This window comes from Thunnus albacares, chromosome 9, assembly GCF_914725855.1.
Source record: "Thunnus albacares chromosome 9, fThuAlb1.1, whole genome shotgun sequence".
Lineage (NCBI taxonomy): Eukaryota > Metazoa > Chordata > Actinopteri > Scombriformes > Scombridae > Thunnus > Thunnus albacares.
This window is the reverse complement of record NC_058114.1, coordinates 21,797,500-21,810,864: the sequence shown is the minus strand read 5'-3', so window position 1 is coordinate 21,810,864 and position 13,365 is coordinate 21,797,500. Positions and strand designations below refer to the sequence as shown.

At 37.8% G+C, this 13,365-nt stretch overlaps 1 protein-coding gene across 1 annotated transcript; it reads left to right on the top strand.

The window, feature by feature from the left end:
* The first annotated feature begins 8,011 nt into the window (after positions 1–8,011).
* ptgfr (prostaglandin F receptor (FP)) lies at positions 8,012–12,268 on the top strand. The gene is made up of 3 exons (XM_044361882.1): positions 8,012–8,286; positions 8,718–9,526; positions 10,919–12,268. The coding sequence occupies exons 2-3, from the start codon at positions 8,732–8,734 to the stop codon at positions 11,207–11,209; spliced, it is 1,086 nt and encodes a 361-aa protein (XP_044217817.1). The 5' UTR covers positions 8,012–8,286; positions 8,718–8,731; the 3' UTR covers positions 11,210–12,268.
* Positions 12,269–13,365: the final 1,097 nt, after the last annotated feature.

Sequence of the window (13,365 nt, the reverse complement as noted above, 5' to 3'; positions counted from 1 at the left end):
GAAAACTCACTTGAAGGGGATCTTTTAATAGCCAGTATGAACATGAAGAATGATTACAGAGAGGAAAACCTCTTTCACTGTTCATATGGACACGTGACTGTTTTAAGACAGACTTGAAAAATTGTGAACCTGTCCTTCAAAAATAAAATAAAAAATCCTGGCTTTGAAAGTTAATCAGAAAAGACAAATATGAAACATTGTGTATGCTGCAGAAGCAGATTGGCTATCTTCTGGCCTTGAGGGCTCAATGCTTCTTCTGCTGCTTTCTTTCATCTTTATTCTTGAGGTGAATTCTGGTGTTCATCTTAACATTTTGTAAAATCACTACCCACTTAATTACAGTGATAAAAGCAAGTTACTTATGCAGGCTACAGCTATTTGATTAATACATCATTACTGTGAGATTTGATTTTTTCTCTCTTGCTATTTTTTTTCTGCCATGTTTGTGTTACATGACTCTTACATTATAAATCAATTTGTGCTATTAGCAAAGTGAAAGGTTATATTATCAATTGTTTTGAAGCTTAAATGTCTTTCTATGTAATTATCTACTCAGAGCACAAATATCGAATATGATGACAATTTTCCGACTTCATGATGGTACTATAAATAATTAACAACTGTGAGTCTTCTTGTATTTTCTTGTCCTCTTGTCCTGCAGTATGTTGGGGGCAGAGAGCATGAAATGGAGCAAGAAATGACAAAGTGAGAAAATATATTTTTATCCCCAGATTTCCTGGATAATTTATGTTATATTGCTGATTTTCCCACACACATGTTTTGCCCATGAGCTTTGAGGCAAGAATAAATTATTTTTATATTTTTTACACATTGATCCACAGTTTATGCTCATTGGGAAAGGACAGATAACTAAACACAATTTGAAAAGTATTATATTGTTATTTTTCTAGTACTGTTCATTACCCAGCATCCTTTTCAATCTGCATTGACATATAGTACATATAACTAGCGTTTCAACACTGCATGCTGTATCCCTCAAATCTGTGGCAGCTGTTGTTGGGATTTTTTTGTTTTGAATTGACAGAAAGTTTCAATTTTTGACAAATCCTTGCTGCTGAGTTTTAGAAGACCTTATTCTTCTTGTCATAGTGGTTCACAAATTATAGCTGATCATTGTGGAATGGAAGACATTTTAAGAGATGTGAATGAAAATAATAGCAGGGTAACTCTTTAGAGCCCTTGTGTTTAGAATTGAAAAGGCGACTGACTTTAGTGACTGCGGATTAAAACTCTTCTCATTCTGAGTCAGACAACCTTAAAACGCTGTAACAGACATTTGTGATGACAAGTGCACGAGATAAGACTGGTGTATGAAGTGCTGATGTTTATATTTCAATCAAACCAAACACAATATGTTAAAATTGCCTGTTTTAAAGTGTTTCAGAGTCTGAGAATAAAGAATCTTGAGCCTGTTTTCTCCACTAAGTCAACTGAATCTCTTTCTGCTTTCTCAAAGAATAAAATAAAAGATGTGTTTTGACTATTTCCTAAGTGTTTTGTCTTTAGTGAATGTAGCCTTGGGTGTGGTTGCTTTACTGTTGCTGCTTTGCTGGCAGCAATGAGCAGACATTATATTTGGTTGATTGCAGAAGACTAATGTGCTTGTTTGCATAATTTCTATTGGGCTATTATATAAATGTCAACTTCTTAAATCAAATTCATTTCAGTTTTTGGTCTCTGCAGTGGTGCAATCATTTTCAATATCTTCATATCTGCTCTCTTTTTGTCTTTTGCATCCATCCATATTTTCATTATCTAGAGCTCTTGAATGAGCTGGAAACTAAACTTCACCATGTTTGCCATCCTGTGAATTCTCATTACATCATTTGACATACCATGACCCATTTTTGGCCAACTTTAAATGATTCTACTGTATGTGAGCAATTAAAATGTAGTCTTGTCACCAAAATTAAATCTATATTCACATTCATTTACAGAGTCTTTGTGTAATTAGGTAACTGTCAGAGATATAAGACATTTATTAAATCACAGATTACATTGTGTTTATATTTATGTATCTGTAAAGCTGAAGGGATTGTACGAGACTGTAAGATGTTACAAATCTTTTTACCTTAAACCCAGCAGATGGAGACATAAGAGCAGACTTATTTTATTATTTTACACTAATGTCAAAAACTCCAGGTTTACAAAACTGCAAAAGTGTCAAAAAGGTTTTTCTGTTCTTCTGAAGTTGAGGATCTATTCTGCCACCAGCTCTCTTTAACCCACTGCAACAGGTGTTCCCAGCATGCTCCTCACAAACTACAGCTGAATGTCTCGTGATGGATCAGCATGTTTGTTTTTCTCAGAGGGTCATTATGTTCTCAGTGAACACTGAACCTGGCGGTCTCACCGGCTTAATGTTCAAGCTCCTCACAGAAAAGTGTCATTCTGCACAGTGCGCTGTTACCATTTCATAACATGCTTTTATGTCAAGTTGACAAACCCACTGTAAGCCCTACTATCAACGAGGCAGCATTTGGATAAAGACATAAAATGCAATAACTTTTGCAGGTCGAAATGTATTTAAAAAAAACCCAAAAGAATGATCACAATTAGCTCCCACATGGTCCCATTCTTTCTTGTAAATATCAGATAAAAATACATGGTTACACATACACTCATACATCTTGGTGCTGAGTTCAGAGTGAACCAGGAGATTGTTCAGACTACTAATGGACAGTCAGCTGCACACTTACAGTCATTTATACTGGAATAACAAATTAGATTTTTAAAATTTTGATCACAATAAATTAGGAAAAACCACAGCTGTGCGTTTTATCTTTCTGGCTATTTTGTACGGTCAGAAAGCTTAAACATTTGGGTTGATTGTTTTCTAACTCAACCCGGATCAGAGCATTTTCTTGTTTGTTTGTTGATTTCATCTTTCAGATCAATATTTGAACCACAACTGTCTCTAGTGTCCACCAGATGATGGCAATTTATGAGAATTTATAGCAGTTGATAAAAGACTGAGCCACAGCCAGAATTTTGAGGAGGATACTGTCCAGATGTTAAAAGTACAGAACAAGCACAGTCAGTTGGGTTGTTTTAACCATGCTCGTGGCATATGGCTTTAGTGAAATTTTTAAAATGTCAAATACTTTGGTTCATGACCAAATACCTGCAGACCTAATGACATTCCCACCAGCCCCAGCTTTGTGTAATGCTAATTAGCTTAATGTTAGCATGCTAACTTGCTAAAATAAGATTGTGCACATGGTAAACAAATCCCAACCTTGCTGGCCAGCTGTAGTCTCTTCCCACGCTTCATGCCTGTAAAATGTGTCCCCCACAGTACAGTAGGGTTTGCATTGTAAACCGCTTGATAAACGAAGAACCTCTTCACCTGTAGGTCAGATCTTAAACTCAATCTGTCAGTCTATGTGAGACTAAAAATTAATCACACACAGTATTACTAATCCCTGCCTCCTCTAGTCCCTTTGATGTCTGTTTTGATGATATGTGGCCTTTATTTTGCTGTGTATTTCATCTGCAAAAGGCCTGAGGTTCTGATCCGGGAGGCAAGCAGGTGTCCTGTAGTTCACAGTTGTTGCTGTCAGATAATTCAGTGTCTATTTGAGTGTGTTGACCTTATAGGATCGACTTTGTGTCACAAGGGGAAATGTGATGATATTTGGCCAACCTAACCTGTGTTCAAACTGCTGAGGATCTTTTTCTCCAGACTGACCACTTTCATCAGTTGTCCCCTCTTGGCTTGATAAATAGCTCTGACATATTTTGCAACTTCCTCTCATGGCACCAACTGTGCTCCATTAACAGTTTCTCAAATGAGAGGAATCTTTTGGTCAGGCTGGCAGAGGTAGGGTGACAGAGAGAGAGAGAGAGAAGAAAAAATGATGGCAGAGACAAGATGAGCAAGAACAGAGGAAGAGTACGTTTGTTACCTGTGAATCTTGGCACAGGAGTGTTTTTGTGATTAGATGGAGACGCGAAGGAGGAAGCGACAGAGCTGCTGGCGTAAAAGCCTGCATTATGGGTTATTTTCCCATCTCAACTCCATCTGAACCCTACTGAGGCAGTCAGTCTATTATGGCAGCCCTATTTGATGCAGCTAACAAAAAGCATGTGATTGCGCTCCCATGCCTGTGCTTGCCTTGCATTGTGAACAACCGCTCAGCTGCCCATCATTATACAGCAGATATGACACCACACTTCAAGGTGTAATGTCACCCAGGAGAGGATTTTGTCAGGAGTCACCTTGTGAGATAATTAGTGACCATTAGGCCACAGAAGAAAGCTTAGAAGAAGGTTTTATTACTACATCCAGACAACAGGATATTCTGTTTTCACAATGAACACAGGCACAGCAGTAACTTACAGCTCAATTTACAACTCAATTACAGATTTTTTTTAAAAATCAATTCATTGCAAATGAAAAGGATTTTTTTTTTTTTTTTTTTGCCCTTTTTGGACTAATTTAGTTGCTGTCTGGAATTTATGAAAAGACAGATTTTACATGTAAATGGTGAAGAAGCTGAGTCAAAAAACTGTTTAGTGTGGCATAAATAAAAAAATAAGAAATTAGTATTAAAATGTAAATTCATAAATAAGTAAATAAGTTCACTAAGGTAAGTTTGGACTTTTCATTAAAAAAGGCATTATATTAAAATAAATGATAATTTAACCAAAACACAGACAACAACTTCCAACAATTATTCATGGTGAAGGTTTTAAATAAATTAAAAAACTTTTCATTTATTTGCTGGTTTACATCCCTTTGTTGTCATAAAGACAAGAAGCGACTGCAAGGTATTATTAACATCAGCTCTAAAATTATTGGCAAAACACAAAGATCCAGATTGCTTAGATTAATACTGAATAGGGTGAACAGTTAAGGTAAAATAGATTTTCATTTCACTGTATGTACGATTGCATTTGCACATTTTGCACTTTTTGACATAATGTGCCTTTGTGGTGTTTGACTCTGTCAGTCAGCCATGGATTGGCCAGTTTTTTTTTCTTTATAAAAAAATATGTATTTTTAGATCGGTTTTTAAGTGTGTCAATTAATTGTGTGTTTTATATCTGCAAACCCTCTTACTTTGAATTGCCCCTTGAGGGATAGATAAAGCATTGTGGCTTTAATTGAATAGAAATTTTACTTTTTCTTTATTTTAATAGGAAAAAAACACAGAGAGGGATCATTCAATATAATGGCAGTTTTATTTGACCAGATGCTCAAAAAATGGGATTTTGATTAAACCACCAAAAAAAAGATTACAATAAAGTAAAAGTTAAATCCCAACATTTTGGCAGACAAAATTCAGAATGGTAAGTAACTATTTATTAAGTAATATGACAGAAGAAGATGATGGGTAAAGATTAGTGATATAATACATACAACTCTAACATTTGAAATTTAGGAAATATATACAGGAATTATGTTTTTCCTTCCAATTTCTACTTTCTGTCATATATTCTTAAAATTGACTCTGGTCCTGAATTTACTCTCTCTTCCTTCCACTTAGCCATAATTGCTCAAAGAAAAAGCAACAGAGAGTGAAGAGGACATTTGACACAACTTCTGTTGAACAAAAAATTACGGAGGAAATTAAGTTTTGAAGGATGGAAATATGTCAGCATTTCTTCAAACTTCATGCACAATGAAGCAAAAACGTCCTTCAGGGTGCCGTGATAATTAGAACTTTAAGAAAACGACTCCAGTGCCTTATCAAATTTAACTTTACTTCAACTTTTATTTAAAGGAAATGCCATTCAATTTTAAAAGTTTGATATAAAAACCTCTGGGCAATTATGGCTGGAAACGGGAAAGAGGAGTTTGTAATGTGTGAAATCACTAATATATAGCAGCATAGAGTTTGAATAAGATGAAAAGGGTGACTGTGAACCAAAATCATTTTCAAGTCTTTAAGATGGATGCACTTTCTGGTGTGCAAAAGCTCAGGGTCAGTACAAATCAGTTTCCTAAAGATAATCATTACTAGAATGTGTCCAGGATGATGAGAGTCTCGGATTCGATGGTATTTGCTTTTAGCCTGTGACCCGATAGTGACCCAAAGGTCGTCTGAGTCAGTTGCTTGGCACCATGGCTAATACTCAAGAACTAATTATCAAGCTATGCCAAGCACTGTGGTGACGTCAGGAAACAATATCAATTAGTATGCTGACCCCAGCGTCTGCGGGCATGAGACTCTGGGGTTGAGGATTCCGTTTTCATGGGAACTGGAGACACTAATGAGCTCTAATTCATATGTGGAAGTTTCTGCTACTTATCTCATCCAACAACTTTTCACTCCGCATGTTCTCAAGATTTGCTCCTTGTTGTGAGCAAGGAGGCGTGGAGCATGTGGAGTATGAAGGTGACTTGGCTTCCTCATCAGAGAAATTAGACAACTCTCATCTAAAGAGGTAACACTTCCTCCCTCTCAGGCAAAACATCACTTAAGTATATGAGGTCTGGATTGTACAACCGAGTGTGTCTAAGCAACTACTGCACAAGAAGAAGAAAGAGTCTCAAGTATTTAAATTGAGTTTGTAGACAAATGAGAACTCACTAAAAATACAATTTAGGGAGAAATGTGGCAATGTGCGCAGCCAATAAAAACAAAATACCATCCCACAGATCTGCTCTGCACTGAGTCATACAGGAGTTAGACGATGAAGTCACACTGTTGTGTGGGAAAAACATAATATACTTAATATTGTAAGAAGTCCATCCTGTATTAAGGGGTCTTCTGTTTGGCCCTCTGACCTTTCTGCTTTTTGGAGCACTTTCCTCTCCTTTTATGTGACTTCATTTGAAGCTCCCTCTAGTCTGTTTGCAACCTTTTGCTGCTTTCAGCGGGACATTCAGGTTAAAAAGCCTTAATAGTTTTAAATGACAAAACTAACTCTGAACAAAAAACTAAAACAGCAAGAGAAAATATGTGTTCATTGTTATAGTATAGATCATATGACATTTGTTTGGACATTTCTTCATCATTCTGAAATCAGAAAAGGGAAAGCAGACTTAACAGACTATGTAAAGTAGACCCACTGGACAGCTCTAATTTTGTAAGGAAATAAACATCATCGACAACAAATGGACAGAAAAACTGCATCTGTTATTGAAATGGAGCATACCTGTCCCCATCATTTTCAGCTAATCACAGTTGCTGGATTTAATGGTGGGCAAAAAAAGAAATTGCCTTCAACCAGCTCTGCACCTCCATGTCAGATATTTTCTTCATATTAAATGATAGCAGTTCGGAGGAAACTTATTCGTTTGGTCTGGTAATATATTTATATCATTTTTAATCTCAGTAGGGACATTATGCAGTGGATAATGGATGTTGCAGCTGCTGGCAGTGGAAGATTAATTTCCATTTTGTTCTATTTATAAAGGTTGCTCCAAAATTGAATTTCCAGTGGATGATAGAACCCACAAACAGTATGAGTAAAAGAAAAAACTGAAAAATAAATGATATCTTAGCAAAGTAATAACACTTGGTACATGTTGGACCTTTCTTGTTTTAGATACTGTATTGTGAAATTTAATTTCAGTGTATCTTTTTTTAAAAAACAAAACAAACGAACGACGACAACAACAACAACAACAACAACAACAACAACAAAACAGTTCCTCTCAATTTGTAGCATATAATGAAAACGACATCACTTCTGCCACCAGCAGGTGATTTCATGCTGTGACAGGCACAGCCTGCACTTCAGGGCATCATATGAAGTTGCTGATAACCTGTTGCTGCAATGCAGACACAAGCAGCAGGATGATCCAACAACACGCAGTGACAGAATGGATTTTGTTTGACATGTCAATTTATGGAGAGCCTCCAAGACTCTGTTACAAAGAAATATGCAGCCGACAGGAAACTCTTTTTTGGAGAAGAAGGGCGATTATGCGTAATGACGTGAACTAAAAGTATGCTTATTTTGGCAACAGTTTATCAGTACTCAGTTATTTTCGTCTTATTGCCTGACCGACATGATATAAAAGTAAAGACTTATGCTGCCTTATGTGGAATGCGACAAACACACACACGTTTGAGTTTGAAGTGATTCCTCGCAGACTGAGTTGTGCGCTCTCACCGGCACCAGCTGAGCGCAAACGGCAGAAGTGCCACAGATCGGTGCCTCGACGGGAATATTTTGGAAAGCAGTTTTGGGACGTTCAGTTTGCTCGGCTAACAAGACGTCACTTTATTATACTGACTATCATAAAAGCCAGAGCATAAACAGACTGTTAACTAATGGCGAGTTGTGTGAGAGAACACCAAACCTGAGGTAAGGAACCGAGTCAGATTTTGAACATTCATTAACAATAATTTAAGTTATTGGTTTATGAGAGTCGGTAAAAATGTTTCATCTCTGGATTGGATTTTTCGAAGGACTCACTGATGATGATGAAGTAGTGTTCACTGCACCTCAGTAGTGGAAATATGGGTCGAAAATACGTGTTACTATTGTTGGTATACCTGTTGTACAACATCCCAAAGGAAGTTGACACCCAAAACTGCATGTGAGCTTTATAGTAAAATGTTGTAGACACTTTATCATAATGACGTATTCCAAATCAATGAAACTGTTCTGGTGGAAGTGATCATGTTTCATACTTTACTAAATGTATAAAAGTCTTTTTTTTTACCCTCATAAGTTTGATTCAGAATCAACATTATGGTACCAATGATCCCATTTTCCATTATCCTCTCTTTTAGATTTCATTTCCACCATGTCAGCCAATGGGAGCTCAGAAACAGGCTGCAGGTCAGAAGTCAGACCGACCAACAACACCTGCAGCCAGAAAGAGCTGTCTGTCACTGCCTCCGTCATCTCCATGACTGTGGGCATCTTTTCCAACAGCCTCGCCCTCTTCATCCTGGTCAAATCCTACAAACGCATCCGGATCAAGTCCAAGGCATCCTTCCTTCTGTTTGCCAGCAGCCTGGTGGTCACCGACCTGCTGGGCCACCTCGTCAACGGCTCCCTGGTGCTTTTTGTCTACAGCTCCCACAAGAAATGGGAGACATTTGACCCGAACCACATTGTGTGCAGCCTCTTCGGGGCGTCCATGGTGTTCTTCGGCCTGAGCCCCCTGTTCCTGGGAAGTGCCATGGCGGTGGAGCGCTGCATTGGAGTCACCAGACCCATCTTCCACTCCACAGGGTTAGCTTCCCACCACATGAAAAGGCTGCTGTGGCTCACCTTGCTGCTTGCTGCCCTGGTGGCTATGCTGCCTATGATGCTGCTGAGGCCCTACAAGGTTCAGCGCTCCAGAAGCTGGTGCTTCTTCCATATGGAGGAACCCAAAGACTGGCTGGATGTGCTCCTGCCTCTGCTTTTCTCTATACTGGGGTTACTGGCCTTGCTGCTGTCTATTGTGTGCAACACTCTGACAAGCTGTGCTTTGCTGCAGTCCAGACTGCGCCGCAAACATCACTGTAGAGGCACGTCTTATCACATAGAGATGATCTGCCAGCTCCTGGCCATCATGTTGGTGTCCTGCGTGTGCTGGGGCCCATTACTGGTAAGGATTTCTCTTCAGTACACCTTTGACTCAAAACAATCACAGAGTGCAGGCTGACACTGGGGGGGGTTTGTGAAGGTGTGGGGTCAGCCAAGAGTTGCACATTCCCTTTTACCTCAAGCCATAAAAACAAGTTGAAAGTCTTTGCACAGATTAATGTCAGACACAGGAATGTGTTTTGGAATAAGATTGAAAGGCAGGTTCCATTATCTATGTGATGAAAAGATTACTTGAGAAATTTTTCTTTTTAAGATTTTCATACCGCTGCTTTTCATTTGCAGTCTGCCCCTGCCTCTCATTCTGAAACTCTCATCCGTTCATTTATCACATTGAGTCACAAATACTTCCCATCAAATTCCTTATTACTCTGTAGAATGTCCCAATGTCCGCTGCCACCCACTTGCTTACACACACTCCAAAAACCATCTCCAGCATCATACTTCCACAGTATTTCCTGGGAAAACAAGACGCCCATTTCTAGCTTACTCTACATGATGTATTCTTCCATTCCTGTCTTTGCTTCTTTAAAGGGACACCACGCCACATTTTTCATCCCCTTCAGCAATACATCGATCATATCTCTCACTTACATTCTGTATGGTAGACTACAAATTTTAGCAAAAAACTTTTTAGTTGATCCTTTTGTTTCATGACCAACTAGCACATTTGAATATTTGATATAGAGGGAGAATCTGAGAATAGAGAATCTGTGTGTGACCAAGCACAAAATAATGTCATAATTTGGGTCCATTCAAAATAAATCTTGCATTGGAGTCTGGTGGCTCCAATGCAGTGTGTTTGGCTAAAGAATACACTGAGTGACCTTACAGGGGTATTTTAAAACAAGAAAACACTGTGTGGGAGTCTCTGTGAAGGTTTTTGTTTTTACATTTTTAAATTATTTTATTCCTTCCACCATAATAGTGCATGGTAGTCAAATAGACTCCTGAGCCTCTATTTGCAAAGCATCTGGAAATATAATTGCTCCTTTACAGACTTTTTTTTGTGTGTAACAATTACTATTAGTTATTATTCAAATTAAGCATTTGCATATCTTACAGAGTGATTTGTAAGAGGATGTTCTCGGTTACTCAGCGAAAAAGTTGAATATTTCTTAGACTTAGGGAAAGAGACTCAATTATATTAAACAATGCAGTTTAGAGTTACCTAAGTGTCCATTCAATGCATGACAATTTTTGCAAACGCATTCAATATGAGAACCACCATTGTTAATCAAGTTCTTCATTGAAGGGTTTGTGCACAAATCAATATCACATATTGCCTCTTCAAGTCTTCAGTCTCTGTTGAACCAATAAATTACTTGCTAAAGTTATTTTTATAGCTTCAGTCATTCAGGTTTTTTTGTCCATTATTTTATGACCACTCCACTAGATCCATGTCATCATACTGAGCACCAAGGCCAAGGGTGAGCCAGCATCTTTCAGTCTGCTGATGGTGATACGCATGGCCACATGGAACCAGATCCTGGACCCCTGGGTCTACATCCTGCTGAGGAAGGCTGTACTGAGGAAAATCTTCATGTTGTTACAAAGCATCTGGGGGTCAAAGTCTCATAAGCTACACCACTGGCAGCGCAGCGTGCTCCGCAGCTCGGTGGAGACCAGCCACTCAGGTGTTGGCACATTACCTCTGTCACACACTACGATCAAATCCATTACCTGAACCCCGTTCTGAGTGGTTTGACCTGAAGACACCTGAGGAAGAAGCTGTGAGATTGTGGAGAATTTTGTTGAAATAGATTTTTCCACAGTCAAAGTTATTAAAGTGTTATACTGTAAGAGGTTCATGTAGAATATTACACAAACTACATCATGAAGAGTCTGTTTTCATGTCGCCTTTGTAAAACGATCGCCATGACCTGGCTGTATTGTGGTGTATTGTGTAGTGTGGGGTTAAGTATCTGTTCTTAACTTACAGATCTGTTTTGTTTATAAGTGGCTCTGAACAAAATCCACAATGTTCACAGTGCTCAGAAAATATCACTGTCACAGTTGGGTTATTTCAGTCATTCTTCCATTGAGCTCTCTCTACTGGAACTGTTGCTGTCTTTGTTTGTAATGTTGTCTGTGTCCTGAACCTCGTGCAACGACAGTTTACTGAATGTTTTTGACTCTCCTTTGATTGGAGTTACTGGCAAACTAGTATCTCTGTGTTTTTGTCCTTATATGTTAGTGGGGTGATATGGATGCATAATTATGACACCTTAAGGTGATATATGAGAACATAACATTTCTATGGATTTATGGATTTATGCCGGTTATGTAGATTGTGCAGAAGACACATGTCTGCTGCAGAATGTGGACAATAATGTAAAATAAAAATGATTTGATCCAATGTGTTGTGGAATACATTATGACAGATGTCATTTCCTCAATCTTGTAAATACTGTAAAATACTTGTATTTTAGAGTTGACACACACGCGCGCACACACACACACACACACAGTGTATATCGCTGTTATTTGTTTACACAAAAGGGTTAGGGTTATCTACCTATCTATCTATCTATTTAATCAGACAGAGCAGGGCCTGTCAATGGATCAGTACAGTTAAGGTGATGTTCTGTACTCGTGCTTTTGTTGTCATCTCTCTATCTCATGAAATATCACCAGTTTCTCTGGGCTGAACTGGATAATAAAGGTGAAAATGGCATAATTTTTTTTTAGAAAATACAGAGCAAATTGCATGAAATGTGTTCTGTTATAATGGGTGTGAGTCAGAGTAATGTGTTTTTGGAAGTGTAAAATTAAAATATCTTTTGAAAAAAAAAAGTCTGCTCTGTCTTTGTGCAGTCTGGAGTGTGGCACTGGAAAAAATTATTGACTTTTTCAGTGTCAAATTATAATTACAATTTTTCTCAATTGCTTTGGCACATTTCTCGAAATTTTTTTCTCATTTTTAAAGTTCTCAAAACCCAAAACAGCTCATATGTGCAACAAAACACTATAGTTAACCCACAAAAAGCTGTAATTTACCCAAAACCTTTAATTCATATTTCAAAATTAAGTTACTGTCTCAATGAATAAGTCATTGCCACCAACATAAGGTTTTCAAAATGTTTAGATGTTTTGTCAGAATGCCACTGGACTCTGGAAGTGTGTTCCTCATCTCCTAATTTCCAAAGTCTTGTCCTACATGTTTTCACTAACACTGAATGCCTGCTGTACCAGACTGTTATTTTCTGAAGCTAACTGACTGCTATTGTGTATCAAAGCTAATACACTACACCCGGTAAAACTCCCTATTCATAAGTGAAGTTTGAGTTTCACCTGACAACAAATTTATCAGTTTAGCAGACTTTACAACCACTCCATATCAATGCAATTCATGAAACATGGGCTCAGCAGATTTTGACAATTAGATGGACTATTCTGATGTGATGACTTACACAATGAAATACTATTAACATATTTTTGAGAGTAAAACTATTCAACTGAGAAGAAACATAATCTATTTTGATCACAAAGACATAAACAACCAATAATTGTGCAAATTGTAGACAATTGTACTTAATCATTTGTCTAAATGTGCTAAAACATTTGAAAAATGGTAACAAAGAATGAGAAATGCTCTTTTGGCTGAGCACAAGTAACAAAATATTGTGAAGAATTTTACATTTTGTTTTGATGACCTCGACTGTCATTTGAAAATTGAGCCAAAACAACTGAAAAAAACTGTAATTCAAATTGCAACCAACACTATTCATTGTAATCATGCAGAGTAAAGCAATAATAATAACATAATTGGCCATGTTTCATGTGTTGGTGGGAGGCTGACCAAACACAGTTGCTACTGCTGCTCAGTGAGATGACCTTCAT

What these genes read in the sequence shown, in the direction of transcription:
- ptgfr (XM_044361882.1), top strand. Translation starts at nt 8,732, where the DNA reads ATGTCAGCCAATGGGAGCTCAGAAACAGGCTGCAGGTCAGAAGTCAGA. An exon ending in TGTGCTGGGGCCCATTACTG is followed by an intron (nt 9,527 to 10,918) that starts GTAAGGATTTCT and finishes CCACTCCACTAG; the next exon opens with ATCCATGTCATCATACTGAG.